The sequence below is a fragment of the Zootoca vivipara genome, chromosome 6 (assembly GCF_963506605.1).
Source record: "Zootoca vivipara chromosome 6, rZooViv1.1, whole genome shotgun sequence".
Taxonomy (NCBI): domain Eukaryota; kingdom Metazoa; phylum Chordata; class Lepidosauria; order Squamata; family Lacertidae; genus Zootoca; species Zootoca vivipara.
Genome location: NC_083281.1, coordinates 35,186,645 through 35,207,248, shown reverse-complemented (window position 1 = coordinate 35,207,248; position 20,604 = coordinate 35,186,645). Strand labels below are relative to the sequence as shown.

The 20,604-nt window shown below is 44.6% G+C and overlaps 1 protein-coding gene across 1 annotated transcript in view; it reads left to right on the top strand.

Annotated features, from left to right (window-relative positions):
• Positions 1-7,680: 7,680 nt before the first annotated feature.
• Positions 7,681-20,604, top strand: part of ARID1A (AT-rich interaction domain 1A) — a 90,560-nt gene continuing 77,636 nt past the window's right edge. The window contains exon 1 of the mRNA XM_035121144.2: positions 7,681-9,387. Coding sequence (XP_034977035.2) covers positions 8,215-9,387 — 1,173 coding nt within the window. The 5' untranslated portion in view covers positions 7,681-8,214. The remainder of the gene's footprint in view (positions 9,388-20,604) is intronic.

Below are 20,604 nucleotides of genomic sequence, written 5' to 3'. Positions count from 1 at the left end.
CCATGCCACTCTTTGAGCGTTGCAGCTTGTGTTCAGCAAATGCTCAAACTCCACATCAGTTTTTGCTATAACATTTTCTCTTCATGTTCCCGAGTACCATTCTGTCAGTACTGGGAGTGGGGGAGAGTAGGAAGGTTGATAGATATTGGTGGTACTGAATAACAATTTCAGCACAATTATTGCAGCTTTTGTTATACAATCAGGAATTCAACATAATCTATTTTATTTGGAAATTATTTTGATCTCTCCTAGTACTCTAAGGACTGTATTAGGATATTTTATATGAGATGGTGCACAAAAAGTAGGTAACAGCATACATCTAAGGCATTGCATATTTATAATGTAGCTTCAAAACTACTTAGTATCCACTTGGCTTATTCTGCAAAGTAACCCAACCCTCTTTTGACTCCATTCCACAGCTTGTAACTCACTCTATTAATTATAAATAATAGATGGATCTCCTGTTCTTGCTCCTGTGGTATCTCAGAATGCTGTGCATTTTAGTCAGTATTTGTCTTATATTTTCTTTCCTTTCCACCTCTGTTGTTGCTTTCAACCTTGGAAGCATTTATTGTTGAAATGTTATCCTATTCCTGAAGATCACTCCATGCCATGTTTGCAGACTGCTTAGGGGCCAGGGATAATGATAAGGGGTATGTGTGTGTATGTGCACTGCATGAGGGAGACAGCGTGTCCCAATCCTGTTTCCATGTCAACGATTCAGTCCACATTTGCCATCACACAGTTGGCAGAACAGGTTTTTTGTTTTTTTTAAATGAGAGAAACCCTATTCCCCTATTTTTTAGCATCCTAATCTATACCAGGTTTCCTAAATTGCCTTGGTACTATGTTAAATGGCAGGACTACTTTCATGAAACTCCACTTAATAGCAGCCAACCTAGTGGTGGTGGTCTGTACTGCCATCTGGGAGACTTAAGTTAGCTGAACCATGATAGCAAAGCAAGTAGGAACTGGCACTGCTGTGGAGGCCATGTGCTCAGTAAATAACAAGAAGACAAGGGGGGGGGAGTGCACCATGTTTGTGACCAACTGTCCTGCTAAGAAAGGAGGAGCTGGCTCCCTACGGTCTCTGCCTTCTGCCTTCCTCCTTAAGCTTCTAGTTATGTTATGTTGTTTTTTATATATTTTTTATTAAAATAGGCATAAGCTGTCATTTATCAGCACTGTTTGCAGCAATATAAAATAATAAGCACAAAGTTAAAATACAACACAAAATAGGGCATTGCTGAGGGGTAAAAAAACCAACCTTCTTTCCATGCCCAAGACCCCAGAGTCAATCCCTAGCACCTCCAACCCCTTTCTGAGACCAGTCAATGTCATTGATCTTCAACTGGTGGATCAGGCCCTATTACTGGATCACAGCCTGATCTAAGGTATATCACAACAGTAGCACAATGTTGTTGTTAATATATAAGAAATGGGTACCAAAATACATTCTACATCCAAAGAGGTAGAAGGCCACTGGTTTAGACAGTGTTGCACTCGATGGCCCAATGATCTAGCATAGTATAAGAAACCTTTCTATCTTTCTTTCCCCTCAAAAAAGGACAATGTGGTATAGTGGTTAGAATGTCAGGCTAGGACATAGACAGAGACTGAGGTTCTCCACTCAGCTATGAAACTTGAGGCAGTCACTATCTTTTAGATCTTATTGTGCCAAACTTGTCATGAATTAAATCTTCACATGCAGTATTATAGACCTCATAAAAGTAGGAAGTGATGCCATGCTCAATTATGATCTGCAGTCATGAGTTCACACAATTTGACTTCTAGGCTTAGCCTACCATCCATACCCTTCTCTTTGCTCTATGCAAGTTCAGTTGATGACAGCCCTCTCTCATTCCACTTTTCTGGCTTTTGCCATACCTTCCCCTAAGAACAAAACAAAACTCCTTCCCTCACACTATCTCCTTGAAATCGACTACTATATACGGTATTTAAAGGGGTTTCCAAGATTTGAAAAAGCTCCCAGTTTATATTTCTGTCTTTTATCAGCTTACTTCTGTCCTAATGCTTTTGATCAAATCTTTCTTTTCCCTTCACCTTGATCAATGCTACCAAAACTGTGATTCTAAGTCCACTCTTGGAAGCAAATACAATTGAATCTGCTAAGTTTATTGTCAAGTATATGTTGTAAGCCTTCTGAGCAGTCGCCATACCACTCTGTGTTATTGTACCAGAATCTAGCTTTCTGCTGATACAAAATACATATTTAGTAGTAACAGCAGACATAATAGTACTCATTCTGCTAAGATTATTAGGTTTGGGGAAGAGGATTGGTTGAATGAAATAAATGGTCACATAATCATATAATTGGATAGTTGGAAGGGATCCTGAGGGTCATCTAGTTCAACTCCCTACAGTGCAGGAATCCTACCAATGGGGGGGGGCTTAAACCCCCAATCTTCTGGTTAATAGCCAAATGTGCCGACCCATTGTGCCACAGAAAACCATTTTTCAAATTCCAGTGTTTGGAGTAAATAGAATGCTTCAATATTTTTACTTTTCAAATCAAGGATTGTATTTTCCTAGATTTGTGCGGAACTCAACATACTGAATGGCTGATGCTGTCTGGCATCTTTGTGAGCACAAATGTTTGAACATAGTCATATCTCTTTCATTTTTTAAATCCTATTTCTATAAGTTTATTTATTTTACTTATTTTGTATAATCTGCCTCTATAGCAAAAGGTCTGTGATGTCTTAAAGCTTGCAATGTGGAGTCAGAATCACTACTTAGTGACCTTTGATGACTTACACCCCAGTTTTCTGCTATGGATGGAACTCCCTATGGGATCCATTCTATTATGCAGATATACCAGATGTAGCACATATGGTTTAAATGTTTTGTTCTGAATTTTATGTTACTCCCTCTGTGGAACCTTGAACGTGCCATAAATGTACGAAAACAGCATATTTACACATTATTTTCTTTCTTATATTTATAACCAGCTTTTCAGCCAAGACTGGCTCTCAAAGCAGCTCACAACAATGATAATCCATCACGAAGATACCATGGAATATAGTAAGTATGCATGAGTATGTATATATCTTGCAGACTCTTTAGATCACCGCTACCGTGTAATTATTAGATAGATGTTGTCCTTAAAATAGCAAAGCTACAGTACTTTAGAACAGTAGCCTGATGTGGTGGTGTTAGAAGTGTCACCAAATTAGAGATATCTTACAGCACAATCCTATTCATGCCCACTTAGAAGCAAGTCCAATTGAATTTAATGGGACTTGCTCCCAGGTGTGGTTAGGATTCCAGCCTCTGGTTAGGATTGTGCTGTTGAGTAATGATAAGAGTGGTAATCTAGTTATTAAATCTACCTAAATTTGTATATGAATAAAACAATGGTTTTGAGGAGAAATATCTTATGCTCATGAATACATATGGAAGGGGTGTTCCATTCCTGTATGAGAGTGATTAATGCTGGGTGCCTTTCTAGCCAAAGTAGGTAATTACTTAATGTATGTGAGTAAAGGTTGCAGTCCTAATTAAAAATGAGCAGTGGGTTGTCCAAATGGAACATAGGAAGCTGTCTTATACCATGTAAAACCATTGGTCCATCTTTGATGGTGTTTCCTGCTTGGCAGGGGGTTGGACTGGATGGCCCTTGTGGTCTCTTCCAACTCTATGATTCTATGATTCTATGATCTCATTCAGCATTGTCTTAGCAGTATCATTCCAGGGCAGGCATAGGCAAACTCAGCCCTCCAGATGTTTTGGAACTACAACTCCGATCATCCCTAGCTAACAGGACCAGTGGTCAGGGATGATTGGAGTTGTAGTCCCAAAACTACGGAGGGCCGAGTTTGCCTATGTCTGTTCCAGGGTTTCAAACTGGAGTCTTCCTAGCCCTACACCAGGAAATGCCAGGGATTGAACCCAGGAACTTTCCAATGTAAAACATGTGCTTCAGCATTGACCTATGTATGGCTCAGTAATTAGGAAAAAGTCATTGGCTATACAGCTAGGAAATACCTAGGTTTTTGTGGAAGATCTATCCTGTGCATGTCCATGTTGGAAAGCATGTATTGAAAAATCATTACTGAAGAAGCATGTCTATCAGGGAAGCATTTGTCAATTGGAAGATCTTGTGGTGGTGAGGGGAAGGGAAGGGAGATGCTATTTATTCTGTCCAAAATATCTGAAAATGAGAAAGAGCTGTAGTTAGATTTTGAGAGGACAGTTGGAATACCACTTCATATTTTTACATACTTGAAGCTTAAGTGAATTAAGAGCAGTTTTTCAGTTACTGTAATGTTAGGGTAACAGGGAAATTGTGTAAAAAAAATGTAGTTGCTGAAACTCAAAAAGAAGAAAGTTACGTAGCTACAAAATACAGAGGTACTTTCAGTTGCGGATGGGATCTGTTTTGGAGCTCTGGTCGGATCCCGAGGTTTCCGCAACCGGAGGGAACACTTCTGCACATGCGCACACGGCAGTAGACCATGTCTCACATGTGCACTTCTGTGCATGTGCAGGCAACAAAAACCCGGAAATATACTTCTGGGTTTGCCACTTATGTATCCCAAAGTTTTTGTAACCGGAGGGATACGTAAGTGGAGGTACTACTGTACCGGTGCTGGGTATAGGGGGCGCTAGGAGTTCCATCCCCCTCAATATTTTGAATCAGGGGGCCCAGATCCCCCAATATTGAGGGGTTCAACATCCCCTGCTGCCACCAGGTGCCCTCTGCGTGCCCCAGCCCCCACCCTGGAGCTGGGAGGAGGCTAGGATGAGCAAGGGTGAAGATCCATGTGTCCTGCCCCTGCGGGGAGCCCAGCGCTGCACTCCTCCTCTCCACCTGATGCCACATTACAGAGGCAGGATGCCTGTGCAGCCTGGCACATAAGCGCTCACACGCTGGGTGGGATGCATCAAATGATGCCCCCCCAATGTGGGGGCAAGTCAGTGCCCCTGTTACAAAATATAGCCTTGCATTATGAATGCTTGATAGACTGAAGTACATATATTTTATGAAACAAACTACACAATGGTCTGGTTTGCATATCACAGTAAGCCAAGCTATGGCTTACCAGAACTACCGGGTACATGAGTGTGTGGAACATGAGAGTGGAACCTGTAGCCACTTTGCTCCTCTCTGATGTTGATTACCTACTTCTGTGCCACCCTGAGCTAAGTCAAGGTTTGGTTTAGGCTGTTGTCTCAATCTGGATTTTCTTTTTGTTAATTATGAAATGTAACCAAAGTTATTTTAAAAGACTTTTTGCTGTTCTCACAATGGCTGACCCAATACCTATGGAAAGCATGCAAGCAACAGCACTCCCCACACTTTTGAGTCCCATCAACTAGAGGTAGATTGTACCCATCACAACTAGTAGGCATTGATAGCCTTATCCTCCATGAATTTGTCTAATGTTTTTTTCAAGCCATCAAATTGATGGCTATCATTACAAGTTGAAAAAGAACAATATACCGGTAAGTCTTGCCTCCAGCCCCATGCCTGTGGCATTTATTTTTTCATGCATCTGTTTTGTTTAGTGGATGAACACTCACCTGCTGTCCCACTCAGGCATGGGTGTTTTCATGATAAGTGTTAAAAACAAAAACCATGTAAAACACTAGCAAGTCTTCTTCCATGCCCTCCTTCCCTAAGCCATAGCCTCATTCGTTTGTGAACTTTTTGTTTCTTTGTTGTTGTTGTTGTTCTTGAAGGTTATGAACTGTTTCTGCATGGAAGGAAGGGGTGGAAGTGGCAGCCTTGGCTGAGCCTAAAGTGATGGGGCCAATAATGTGATGTGACCACAAGGCAAATGAAAATTCAGGATTGTGTTGTGTACATATAGGGAAGTCTTAAGGACTTCTTTGGCTGCGTCCAATTCTGGTCTACTAAAACTGAAGTGATTAATTCACCCAGGGTGGTTATTGGCTTATTGGCTTAAAAAGGAAGAATGGGTTTGGATGAAAGGTCCTAGGTACAACAACAACAACAACAACAATTTATTATTTATACTGTAGGCGGCTTCCAACATAAAAATAAAATACAGTAATCTATTAAACATTAAAAGCCTCCCTAAACAGGGCTGGAATTATTATACCCAATGTGTGGCTGATAAACCCAACTATGAATAAAGACAGTAAATACTGGGCTACAACTCTCCAAAAAGGTACAGCAAAAACTGAGTAGTAGTCTTCTAGTAAGTAATTATACTATCTTCCAGAATCAATCGTGGGATAAAAAAAACCTAAGCTTTAACTTGAACTGGTTAACTGTATGAAGGGTGCTGTGTAATACTTTAGTGTTTCAAGATTGTTTACTGTTCTTCATATGAAGTCATAACTGGAGATATCTAACTCCAATTAATGTGGGTTAACTTGAAGAGGTTTTTGGGTGAGTGGATTTGTAGAGTGCTGAGAAGACTTGGTGAATGGATTTCTGCTTTCCTGTCAAGTTTTATTGTGGTTTCTGTAGTAAGGAAGGAATTTCGCCTGTCAGCTTAGCCGGTTAGCCTGTTGTCATGTGGTACACTTTGGTCTTTCCTTTTATGGCTCTTATATGCTTACCTGAGCTATCTGAATTTGTTTTTACTACACATATTGCTCTGGTGAGGTGTACCTTACATACTTCTGCTGTTGGCCTAATATAATCTGGATGATGAAGGCACCTAGTAGATGTTTAGATTTACCAGATCTCGTTTTGAGTGGTAAGGTACACACCTTGTACTCAACAAGAGACTAGCTGTGAGCCTCGCACACTACATCTGGCACTGCTAATGGAGCATGGCATCAGAGCTCTGCACTCTGCAATCCATTGCAACATGGCAGGGGTTTGGATGCACGATTCTGGTCTCACATGTTGTTACTGATGAAATAAGCTTATGGATAAAGAGGATGCTCTTGAATTCCCTGCAACCCTAAACAGTAATTCATAGAGAAGTTAGTTCACTAGTTTTGCTTGAGCAAAGTAGCTAACCATTGTCATAGAATGGCTAGTGGGATAATGGATTTTGCTGCAATGGATTTATTGCAACACAACTCTTAAGAATATTTATGCAGAAGTAAGTCCACCAGAGTTAAGTGGGATTTAGCCCAATTAAGTATCCTTGGAACTGCGTGTTTGATGTCCAGGCTGCAGGAAGTGTGAAAATGCATAAAACTGTCCTGGTTAAAAAGTATTAAACTGAACAGCCTACATTATTGGTAATAACAGTTGGAATGGTGTGAATTTTCCACCATTGTTCTTGGGATATCCTCCTTGAAGTTTTGATCTATTCTAGTTGCCCTTCTACCAGGCCCTCTATGCTGGTGCCTCGTTAATCCCTTCCGCCTTTAAAGGCACGAGTCCCGGTCTTTCCTGGTTGCGGGAGTCTTTGTGCCCTGAGCAAATGAGAGGAAGCACCGGAGCATTCGCTTTCGAGACTTCTGAGAACTGGCGGGAATGGGGCTTTGCGAACAGTTCTGTTCACCTAGCTTCCTCCAACCCGCCTTGTGTTTTGTCAGCAGAGAAGCTTCCTTTTGTGGCTCAGAGGCTGAGCTCGGCTCCCTTTGCCGCCGATCCGTGGCGGATTTTGCGAGCGGCAGGCTGCTGTTAGTTTCAAGCTTCAGCCTTGCTGAGTTGAAAGCGTCCAGGGCCTGGCAGCTCCTCCTTTGTGAGGGGGGAGGGGAAGAAAGCTCCAGTCCGGGCCATATTCCAGTCCGGGTTTGGCAGGCTGCCGCGGCGCTGGGTAAAATGGCAGTGCTGAGCCTCGTGTCGGAGTGAGCAGGACTCGGCGGACGAGAGTCGGAAGCTGCCGCCACTCGGCTCGCCTAGTCTAGCCTCTTCGGCCGCACCGCCCGGCTCCGAGAACGGGGGTCCGTCCGGTCCTCCCTCGCTCGCCGTGTCCCCCTTCCCTTCCTCCTCTCCCACACCGGGAGCCCCGTCCTGCCCCCCTCCCCCTTTCCTCCTCCTCCCCCTTTCTCCACCGGCTGCAACTGAGCGGGGAGGCACAGTGGGGCCAGGCCCCTCGCACCCGCGTCCAGCCCGCCGGAGCTCGCCGCGCCTCGCCGGGGGAGGAATGAGACCCCGTTGTCCCGAGGATCCCGCCGCCGCCTGAGCGCGGAGGAGGAGGAGGAGGAGGAGGAGGAGAGGAGTGGTGAGGCCTTGTGCCGGCCGGCCGGCCAAGCAGGGAGTAGGTCGGGGGAGGAGGCGGGGGAGGGGGGCTGGCTGGGTGGGGAGGGGGGATCATGGCCGCTCAGGTGGCCCCCGCCGCCGCGAGCAGCTTGGGTGCCCCGGCTCCATCCGAGCTGAAGAAAGCGGAGGTGCAGCAGCGGGATTGTTCGTCGGAGGAGGCGGGGGGCGAGGCGGCGGCGGCAGAGCGCGGCGGAGAGAAGCAGTCGGAAAGTGAAGGTCCCCCGGGAAAGGAGCTGCAGGACGGGGCCGAGAGCAATGGCGGGGGCGCCGGGGCCGAGCCCGACCTGAAGAGCTCCAACGGGAACCCGGGCCCTAGGCCCGTCGCCACACTGAACAATAACCTCCCGGAGCCGCCCGGCGGTGGTGGCGGCGGTGTTAGTGGCGGCAGCAACAGCAGCGACGGGGTGGGGACGCCGCAGCAACAACCGCCGCCGCAGCAGCAGCAGCCTCCCCCTACTCATCCGGCCGCCTTGCCCCCGCCAGCCTACGGTTTCGGGCAGCCCTACGGTCGAGGCGCCCAGGCTGCAGCGGCCGTCGCCGCGGCCGCTGCCTTCCACCAACATGGCGGACAACAAAGCCCTGGCATGGCAGCGCTGCAGAGCGGGGGCCTGGAGCAGCCGTATTCGGGGCCCACCGGGGGCCCCCCGGGGCCGCCCCCTCCCCAGAACTCCCACGGCGGCGGCAGTTCGGAGCACGGCTTCCCCAACCACCAGTACAACAACTACTACCCTACAGCCGGGCGCAGCGCTGGCGCCTACCCGTCTCCCTCTCAGGCCTACGCCCTGAGCTCCCCTCGGGGAAACGCTCAGAGCCCCGCGCAAGCCGGGGCCAAACCTCCAGCTTCGGCATTCCAGCAGCAGCGTTTCGGGGCCATGGGGCCCTCGGCCGCCGCCGTCGGCGCAGGAGGAAGCGCAGGAGGAGGCAGCGGCGGGGGCGCCACCCCGCAGTCCACTTCCACCCCCACCCTCAACCAGCTGCTCACCTCCCCAAGCTCGGCTCGGGGCTATCAAGGGTATCCTGGGGCTGACTACGGGAGCGGGCCCCAGGATGGGGGAGCGACGGCCAAGGCCCCGGCAGCAGCGGACATTGCCTCCCAGTACACTGGGGGCACTAGCCAAGGCTGGGCGGCAGCAGCCACAGGAGGCCAACAAAGGAGTCACCACGCGCCCATGAGCCCCGGGAGCAGCAGCGCTGGAGGGGGACAACCGCTCACCCGGACTCAGCAGGTAAAAAGGCACCGGGAGGGCGGGGAGAGAGGACCGGGGCAGCGGGCGCACATGGGCTGGGGGTTGGGTGGTCAGCTGGGCGCGAGTGAGGGAAGGGGCTTGAGGACGCCTCTGGCCATGGGAGGGCAAGGGCAGGAGGGGAGCGCACCCGAGGTCCAGGTTGGGGTGTCCTTTAACGTGACAAGCTTTCTGTGGTCGTCTTCGGGCCCACATTACTAGGGAGCTGCCATTGTCTGTCTCTTTCCTCTGTCTCTAAAATGGCTGCCTCTCTGCCTTCCCTTCCTCCCTTTCCCAGCCTTTGTGTAAGCTCTCTTGGAGAGAGCCCTTCTCCTTTCCCCCTTTTCTGTCCCGGCTGGGAGCCTTTAGGGGGGTCCTGGGGTGGAGTGGGGTGGGGGTAAGGCTTGCCACCACCACCTCTGGGGAGGGAGGGGTTGGGGTGGCAAAAATAGCTCCATGTTGCTGGGTTGGAAAAAAGAGGGTGTGCTGAGCAGATTGCTGCTGTTCAGCTCTACTGTGCTCCACTCCTTTGCAGCTCCTTTTTCCTGTCTTGGTGTGGGTTGAATTGAGCTGTTCCTGTGCTTCCAGGGGGTAAGAAGAGGGCAAGTGACCTGCTCTGACACCCTCATCTTGTCCAGGCTAGCTGAAGCCATTTTCTGAGCAGCCTTTTTAGATAGCCTAGTGCCTTGAGCTCCTGCTTGGAAGTGCTGGTAAACAGTTCAGTGATTGGAGTAGTAAGTGCAGATTGCTTTGGTTTGGGATTTGAATTATGGAGGTAAAATCCTTCTGTCAAAGCCAGGAGACAGTTGGTCTTAGGTTGACATCCTATCTGTGATCTGATTGGCTCCCCATCTCCTGCTCTTGGCCATTTATAATTGCCTCTGATGTAATGGTACAACAATCCTGATGAGCTCATAAACTTTTACACTCTGCTTTTTCTACCAGCCATAACCCACTGCCACTTTCTGCCTTTTTTAAAAAAATTCCACAGCTGAAATTGGCTGTGACCTTGAGGAGGTTCAGCAGGAGCAGATCCACAGACGCTGCCCTCAATGCATTGTGCTTGAAACAAAAGAGGGAGCAATGGCATTTTGTTGTACCTTGGATTTATTTTGCTTGTTAAGCCTTCTGCAGCCTGGAGTAGATTCTATAGGGCTGAAGCAACAATGGGGCATGTGTGTGTGTGTGTGTGTGTGTGTGTGTGTGTGTGGATGCTTTTCTGTCAAACCAGTATGTTTTTGGGTTTGTGACTTCCCTGGGTATAAGTGATTTCTCTAGTTTCTAAGTGTTCATCTGTTTCTAGTAGAAATTGACAATTATAGTAAAATACTAGCTACAGAACCAGAAATGCTGCAAATGTTGTAATTTAATATTTTCAGAATTGTCATTTTATTCTGAAAGGCAATAAAATAGCACAATTTTCTTAGGGGGGAAAGAGCTGAAAGTTTGCATTTAATATAATTTAAAGACTTTACAACATACAAAAAAAACAAGAAATAAGAAAGAAAGAGAATGAACAGAAAAGCAAGCAGATAGAGAGATAAAAATAACAGAATAAAGAGAAAGGGGAAAATAAATAAGAGTGACTTCAAACTATCCATCTGTTAGTTGTTCCTGTAAAAGTTCATCATAATAATCCAGTGCAATGTCCAGTTATTCCTCCCTCTGCAAGCTGATGCTTGCATCAGAATCATAGAATTGCAGAGTTGGATGGTACCCTGAAGATCATCTAGTCCAACCCCCCTGCAGGAATATGCAGCTGTCCCATACAGGGATCAAACCTGCAACCTTGCCAGTCTTAGCATTCCACTCTAACCAACTGAGCTATCCAGGCTGTATCTGCTGTAACAATATTAGGTAATGAACAGAAGGACATAGAAATTATTGATATTTTCCTGGATATAATATAGTTCAGTAAATAAGTATTTAGTATCATAAGCAAATTTGGAGTGCTAAAAAATGAAGTCATTTCACAAGTTATGTGATGGATGATGTCTCCGGTCTTAGAAGTCCATAATGTAAATCTGATATATTGAACTGATAAGAGACCAGTATTCTTTCTTGGTCCTCCCTAGTCATCTTCAAGGTTCTAGGTCAGGACTTGTTCAGATTATAGTTTAAAGTTTCCCAATTCTTCTGTAAACTAACCCCTAGAAAAAAGTTTTGTTTAATTGTGTTCTTTAATTACTGTGGTAAGGACAATAATTAATTATGCTTGAATATAAGCATTTAAAAAAATATTTTTTTTTGAGTTTCTTAGTTGTGTGCATTCTTCAGCTCATTTTTTTCAATTGTTAAGATCTTTATAGTACAGTACTGTACTGGCACTTCTAGAGGAGCAGGTAGAAGAATGGTCTCCATCCCAAGGAGCTAGCAATATAGAACATGACTATGGAGGGAAAGAAAAATGAAAGATACTGAGCATGAGAGAGATTCTGGCTATTGAACTAATTCAACTCAAGTAGTATTTTTAAAAGGTTTTTGGGCATTTTGCACAACACAGGACACAGTGATTATTTGTGTGCTGGGATGAGCCTCTGAGGATATTTTGTAGGGCTAATTCACATGCTACAGGCCAGCAAAGCCTGGTACACTTAGTAGGGAGCCTGTAGTCAGTCTTGGCAGCCTGAAGTTCTTGACTGAGGCCTATTAATTTCAGTTACAATTTGCAATTTTAAGGATTCACACTTGGATGTATCCTAAACATTGAAATATGTGGAGAGGCCCTCTATAATATAGACAGGGCTTATTCACACATTACATTGCAGACCACATTTTATTAGAGAAGGTCTGGTTACTCTGTAGCAGTCCTGTTTCTCATTCATGATTAAAACCAGTCTTGATTGTTTAAGGCGGTGGTTTTCAACCTTTTTGAGTCCACGGCTGCCTTGATGAACTACATTCTTTCTGCAGCACTCCTGTGGGGATCAGGAGCCCAGTTATGTCACCCCGTTCTTGCAGAGCGGGCAGCCTCTCACCCTTTTCCAAACACGCTCCCTTGAGTGTTCCTTCAGCCTCCTTTCCCCTCTCCTTGGGAGTCTGGGCAGCCACCCCTGGTCTCTGAGCTGTCCCACCTGCCCCAAAGAGAAGTGCCTCCTCACACTGCCCCACAGGGGCCTGAGAAACACCCCTTTTTCCAGCCCCAGAGGCACCATTCGCCTGGGGAGCTTGTAGCCAGGGCTGCTGCAACAAACAGCTGTGCAAGCCTTTGGCAGGCAGAGGTGCAAGAGGGCATTAGAGGAGGGAGGGAAGGAAAAAGGGACAGAGGCCAGTGTTGCCAGCGGCCCCCTTGACCATCATTCAAGGCACCCCAGGGTGCCATGACACACTGGTTGAAAACCACTAGTTTATTTATATGCATTTAAGAGAAAGCTGTTATTGTGTCAATATCTGGAATTAGTGGGTAGATAGAAGCTGAAATTTATAAGTAAAATGGTTCTCTTTTTTCAAACCAGCTTCCTATCAGTATGCATGTTGGCATCTTTTGAGTGGGGATTAGAGAGGGAAGAAATGGTGTACATACTAGACAAGGCATCTTAAACTTTTTCAGACCCTGGGCCCATGCATTTGGGGACCCATTTCTTAATCCTTTACACTGTATTTTTATAGTGATAATGCTGTTACAACCTACTTTGGATTAGGCTGTGACCTACCAGTTGAAGACTAGTGCCTTAGACAGATATTGGATGTGTGGTAGAAAAACAATCTAGAGTTAGGGATGAGTTCCTTCTCTTCCCTATCTTGGCGGCTGGGTTAGTTTGAAGCATACAAGTGAACTTAAAAAATTTATTGAAGGTGTGCAAGTTTTGTAAGGTTTTGGTTCAATGTTGGTTTTTGGACCTTGCATGAATCTTTGTTCAAAGTCTGGGGTATAGAGGGAAGAATGCAAAATGAAATACATTAAGGCTGTGTACACACCATACATTTAAAGCACACAGCTTCCCCCAAATAATCCTGGGAATTTAGTTGTTAGGGGTGCTGGGAATTGTAGCTCTGTGAGGAGTAAACCACAGTTCCCAGGATTCCTTGGCAGAAGTACTTTTAAGTGTATAATGTATATACAACCTAATTTTTGTTTTCTGCTTAACATTGTTGCATGATTTGATTTGATAATTGCTACATCCGACTTGGGGTGCTGTGGTCTTAACCAGTGGTCCTCAACCTTGGGCCTCCAGATGTTTTGAGACTACAATTCTCATCATCCCTGACCACTGGTCCTGCTAGCTAGGGATCATGGGAGTTGTAGGCCAAAAACATCTGGAGGCCCAAGGTTGAGGACCACTGGTCTAAACCACAGATCCTAGGTCTTGCCGATCAGAACATTGGTGGTTTGAATCCCCGCGATGGGGTGAGCTCCCGTTGTTCAGTCCCTGCTCCTGCCAACCTAGCAGTTCGAAAGCACATCAAGTAGATAAATAGGCACCGCTCCGGTGGGAAGCTAAATAGCGTTTCTGTGCCCTGCTCTGGTTCGCCAGAAGCTGCTTAGTCATGCTGGCCACATGACCCGGAAGCTGTCTGCAGTCTGCGGACAAACACTGGCTCCCTTGGCCTATAGAGCAAGATGAGCACCACAACCCCAGAGTCGTCCGTGACTGGACCTAATGAAGTAAGATCCATTTGGACTCAAGGGAACCTAAGCATGTGCTGTTAGTCCCTTGTGTGCAACTGTTGTAGCAGTATCACAGTTTATCTGTTCAGCATTATGTGGAAGGTTATGATATATTTAAAATTAAATAAACTCTGAAAACAGCAAGATGAGAGAATCTCCACAGAATGTGTACTTGAGGAATACCTTTTTCATGAAAATAAATATGTGGTATTTGTGCCTGCTGCTGAGGTTGATATAGATAAATACTGCCTTTTATGATGTTTCTGAATGGGAAATATCAAAGTGAGTAAAGGGAACAGATTTTCTGCTTGAAGTATAATAGAGTGGAAATCTAGAGAGTTCCTGATCAATTCTGAGTGACTGGCATAGACTTTGTAGTGTATCTAGAGAAAATGAGGAATTTTGGGACCAGTTGACTGGTTAATGTTCTTCATACTGTAATACCTACTACCCCTTAAGTGTTTATTAAATGAAAGAATGCAAATTGATCTTCCAAAACTGACTGTTTGACCTTTATATAGCAGCAAAAGTGAAAATTTGGAAATAAGTGATCACCTCTGCAAACTTCACTGAAGCTGTGTTCTCATCAAGCAGTTTTTCCTGATCTCAGTTTTTAAAATAATGGCATACTTACAAAAAGATACATTCTGGCCTCTGTCTTTAATCTGTACTATTGCTATTCAAGTGTAGGTGTTTAGGCTAGAGTGCTTTCAATTAAATTGGTGCTAAGTGTTGCTGTGATACCTTGGAATCAGAAGCTGTGTCCTAACTTATGTTGTCTACTGAGTACTTTATATCTTAGATTATGTGAGGCTTTGTGTAAAGTAACATGGGAGCAGTGAGCCATTCCACACAATAACAAAGTGTTGGGAAAGGGTGGCCTAGTTGCCTCAGGAATATTTATGTATATTTGGTTCTGCATATATTTTTTAACAAAAGCTAGAGGAGGTAAGCAACCAGGTCAGGAAAATCATTTCATGTTTCTAGGTACCAGAATTAAATTGTTGGGTGTTTAACTCTATAGACATTCCTGGCTTGAGAAAAGATACTGAGTCGGGGGTCGTCTTATACGCTGGGTCGTATTTCTTATACGGCGAGTATATCCCAAACTCTATATTTTAACTGGAAAAGTTGGGGGTCGTCTTATACGCCCAGTCGTCTTATACGCCGGAATATACAGTAGTTTCTAAGGAAGATGCTGACAAAACAACACTGCTTTGAAAATTATCCCAGTTAGTTGAACCTGCAGAACTCTTCAGTGCAAGTTACAGGTAGGTAGCCGTGTTGGTCTGAGTCGAAGCAAAATAAAAAAATTCCTTCAGTAGCACCTTAAAGACCAACTAAGTTTATATTTTGGTATGAGCTTTCGTGTGCATGCACACTTCTTCAGATACCTGAATATCTGAAGAAGTGTGCATATCTGAAGAATCAGATATCTTCAGATATCTGAAGAAGTGTGCATGCACACGAAAGCTCATACCAAAATATAAACTTAGTTGGTCTTCAGTGCAAGGTCATAGTTTGAAATAAGAAAAATGCTCTGCACGTCCATAACTTGGTCATGTGTCCTCCTGGGGGAAATTAGCTCCTATATAGGTGTGGGCAGCCTGTCTTATCTTCTAATGGTGCAAATGAAAATACAATAGTCCTGAAAAGTTGTATCAAATATAAACTTTATCACCATACCATGGAGATTAGCAGAGACTAGAAAACTCAGTTGGTTAGAGCATGGTGCTAATGATGCCAAGGTTGCAAGTTTGATCCCTGTATGGGTCAGCCGCATATTCCTGCCTTTCAGGGGGTTGGACTAGATGACCCTCAGGGTCCCTTCCAACACTGCAATTCTATGATTCTATATACAGTTTTCATGGATATGTAACATGTCAATCCATTGCATGTTTAGATCCCATGACCTGCATTCAAACTTAACATTAAACCACAATTTGTAAAGATTGCAGAACAGCTGCATGAGAGTGGTGTGTTACGCCCCCTTACTGCTTCCTTTTAAGCTAGTGCATAAGGGAGTGTTTAAGGAGGCTTTTTTTAGTTGTTTCTGTATTAATGATTTGGATGTATACATGTATCTGAAGAAGTGTGCATGCACACGAAAGCTCATACCAAAATATAAACTTAGTTGGTCTTTAAGGTGCTACTGAAGGAATTTTTTTTATTTTGCTTCGACTCAGACCAACACGGCTACCTACCTGTAACTAGGAGATCTAAGTCATGGTTTGCTTGCTGTGCATCAGAAAGCTTAAACGATGGTGTATAAGCTTTTTATGTATGGTTGGTAACACTGGTTTGGCATAGTGCCACAGTGTCTACATTCTAAATCTGTTCACAGAGAATTATCTTCTCTTGATGCACCAGAGTTTGGGCTTTTTTGTTTTTAAACTGAACAGCTTTTAATCTGGCTTTTGTTTCTGGTTCTTGAATCATATCATCTTGTTCTTGTGCATGAGGGCAGGCACTCTTGTTTTGGAAAGGTGGTTTCTAAGTCTGTAGATTGAAGTGTTGCCCACCCCTGAAGCTTGTGGATCTTGAGGGTAAAAGGCAGTCAAGTCCAGTTGTATTGCCCTTCAAATGCTGAGTTTACTGCTGGGGATGGCTGAAGTCCCCCCTTTGCTAATTTATACACTAACTTGTATAGTAATAATATTATGCCAAGATTCTTAATCGAGTTATGTACTGTGGAGCCAATGGGACTGTTGCTTTATGAACCATTTCTGGTCAGAATCTCCTGCCAATGTTCTAAACTAATTGGTCTCTTTCCACTGTCATTTCATCTGTCTTTTTTTTTTTGGCTTAATGTTGAGTAGTAATATTGTAATAGTTCATTCACAAATTGTGCCCTGTAGGGAGGGATCTTTCTGGCACCAGGAGCTTTTAAAATGTGAATATGAAGAGGAAACTGTCTGAATTTTTAAAGCTTCTGGTATTCAAATTAGAAATTAGGCATATTCTAACTAGAGAGGAGGCTCCAACTTTAAGAACTTTTGAGTTGACAGTCTCTGTTCTGGTAAAAATGTTAAGATTCCAATGTTCCTGTGTTCTTTAGTGGTTGCCAAATGAGTAGTGTGCTACAAAATTTCAAATGTGAAGCCATTCTTTCCCTCTTTCCTGTTTTGGATTTAACCATACATTAAACCTGTAGTGATAGAAATTGTAACCAATGGGAGCAATAAATTAATGGCAATAGGGTGCAGGGAGAAAGAGTCTGTGGTATGCTTTCATTCTGAGCCATGGCTAGGAAACAACACTACTGTACATCTGCACTTGATCAGTAGCATTGTGCTCTCTTATTCTAAATAGGTGAACTTCAGTCTTTTAAGATTTATTCGTATTTGTGAAACAACAACAACAACCAGGTTTCTAAATAGCTGCTCACCTGCTATGCCAAGTAAGAATGGACTTCTGGGTGACCATGTTCCTTCACTTTGAAGGAATGAAATATATAACTCTTTGGGGGGGTGGTTGTATTTGAGGTCAATAGGGTGGTCCATGCAAAAGCATACCTAATTGCCATTCTTGGTCAGAACTATGTTCCCATCTTTCCATTTTCACTCTGATAGATGCAGTACCTTAAGGACCTCTACTATAGACCCCAGAATCTGCTGGTTTGGGCTATCTTTGCTGACAAACTTATTCTCTTGGTATATCACTTTCATTAAAATTGCTTATGCTGGCTTTAGAGAAGCATTTCACAGGTGTGTGTTCATTGTTAACTAGCTCCATCTTATGATGCTGATCAGTTTGAGTGAATGACCCTTGAAATACAACCCAAGCCATAGACTAAAAATCAATTTTCTATATGATGGCAGGTGTTTGAACTTTTTCTTGTAATTTGATACAACCCACTCACCAATGTGCTTCCATTTTCCTGCATTTGTAATGGCAAAATATGGTTGTAGATTTCATATTTGGTTAATCTGTTGTGAACTCATGTGTACTAGTTGTACTTCAATGAAATCTGCTAAGAATGGGAGGAGGGAGAGAAGGCAGTTTATTTGTATTCCTGTATAATGATTTGAATGTGAATGGGCAGTGTATTTGTTAGCAGGTTTATTTTTATTTGAAGTATCCATGTCCAGGCTTACTATTGATACATTACATTCACAGGTAGGGCTGGATGATATATCAACATCGTGCGCAAGTAGGATTGGGATCGTGGCTGCTTAGCTGGGGAGTGTGAAGCCCCTGCTCCCCAGCTGAGAGAGCCCCAACTCCACTCCTGCTTCCATAGCTGCTCAGCTGGGGAGCCAGGAAAGAGGCAGTGCGCCTGCATGGGCGAAAGTGAAGACAATCAAACACACGGAGCCTGACAGGCCCTGTGCACTTGGCTCCTGCCACTTGGTCTGTAAAAGGAGCCCCAGGTCTCTGCCGCTCGCATGTGAGTGTCGGGGACATTGGAGCTTGCTCAGCTGGGGCCAGGGGCCAGTGCGGCTTCTTTTAACATTGCAGTAAACCTAGCTAGTGATACATCATGATGTTGAAAATGCAACATCGCCCAGCACTATTCACCAGGAGAGGCAGTACAACATCCTTGCTCTTAATTGAAAAGTTGTAGAGAGAAGAGTTGTTGGATGAGTTGTCGGAGGTTGGATGGCGGCTAACAGATTGAGGTTGAATCCTGACAAGACAGAAGTACTGTTCTTGGGGGATAGGAGGCGGGCAGGTGTGGAGGACTCCCTGGTCCTGAATGGGGTAACTGTGCCCCTGAAGGACCAGGTGTGCAGCCTGGGAGTCATTTTGGGCTCACAGCTGTCCATGGAGGCGCAGGTCAATTCTGTGTCCAGGGCAGCTGTCTATCAGCTCCATCTGGTACGCAGGCTGAGACCCTACCTGCCCGCGGACTGTCTCACCAGAGTAGTGCATGCTCTGGTTATCTCCCGTTTGGACTACTGTAATGCGCTCTACGTGGGGCTACCTTTGAAGGTGACCCAGAAACTGCAATTAATCCAGAATGCGGCAGCTAGACTGGTGACTGGGAGTGGCCGCCGAGACCACATAACACCGGTCCTGAAAGACCTTCATTGGCTCCCAGTACGTTTCCGAGCACAATTCAAAGTGTTGGTGCTGACATTTAAAGCCCTAAACGGCCTCGGTCCAGTATACCTGAAGGAGCGTCTCCTCCCCCATCGTTCTGCCCGGACACTGAGATCTAGCGCCGAGGACCTTCTGGTGGTTCCCTCGCTACGAGAAGCCAGGTTACAGGGAACCAGGCAGAGGGCCTTCTCGGTAGTGGCGCCCGCCCTGTGGAATGCCCTCCCACCAGAGGTCAAAGAGAATAACAATTACCAGACCTTTAGAAGGCATCTTAAGGCAGCCCTGTTTAGGGAAGCTTTTAATGTTTGATGGATTTCTGTATTTTAATGTTTTGTTGGAAGCCGCCCAGAGTGGCTGGGGGAACCCGGCCAGATGGGCGGGGTATAAATAATAAATTATTATTATTATTATTATTATTATTATTATTATTATTATTATTATTCTAATGGTAGGCAAACCCCTCTGAGGTGTGAGTGTTCTATAAATAAAAAAGACCCTCTCCTCCTGAAAACAGAAGCACCTGTATACTTTCACTGATGAGCCCAACATACAGGAACATTTATGTGGGAACAAGGAATACCCTGAGCCCAAGCCATTTAGGGCTTTAAAGCTTAGGACCCATGCTTTGCATTGTGCCCAGACACACAGTGGATGCCAGTGGAGCTGTTTTTTAACAATAGCATGATGTTCCCTGTGGCTAGTTCCAAGTAATAATTAGATGCTAAGGGGTGTAGCCAACTAAGAGTAGGCTCAAGAGTAGACTTATCAAAATTAATGAACCTAAGCTAGTTATGTCAGCTAATTTCAAGGGGTCTGCTTTGAGTAGGACTAGCATTGGAATCAACCCTATACAGTGGTACCTGGGGTTAAGAACTTAATTCATTCTGGAGGTCCATTCTTAACCTGAAACTGTTCTTAACCTGAGGTACCACTTTAGCTAATGGGGCCTCCCACTGCCGCCACACGATTTCTGTTCTCATCCTGAAGCAAAGTTCTTAACCCGAGGTACTATTTCTCGGTTAGCGGAGTCTGTAACCTGAAGTGTCGGTAACCCGAGGTACCACTGTATCTTGCACCTGCGGATGTTTAAAATTTGCCTTCAAAGGCAGACCCATATGCAGTTGTGACCGGAAGCATCTAATCTTGTACAAAGCTCGTGAAAGGTACTTTATACCATTGATGCTGTGTGAACATCTAAAATATGAATCAGACCAGTAAGTACACTAAAGTTGTGAATCTATTCCTTAAAGAGAAATGCAACCCATCCAGAACAGGATGGGACACTATTCCCAGTTTACCTGTATATTGCTCTTAAGGGGGGGGGGGAAGTAGTTGATAAATGTTCTTTGAAATTCTCTCCCCCATAAACATATAGGTACAAATTGTAACTAAAATGACAATGGCAATAAAAGATTTTAAATATTAGGAGAGAAAAATAATTAACCACTTTGTCATAGAAACTGTTGCTATACATACATATTAGGTAAAAGTAAAATGGGAGGTGGCATAGATATCTAGGTACTTTGCTATTATAAAATCCATGTTTTGAACAGCTTGAGAACAGT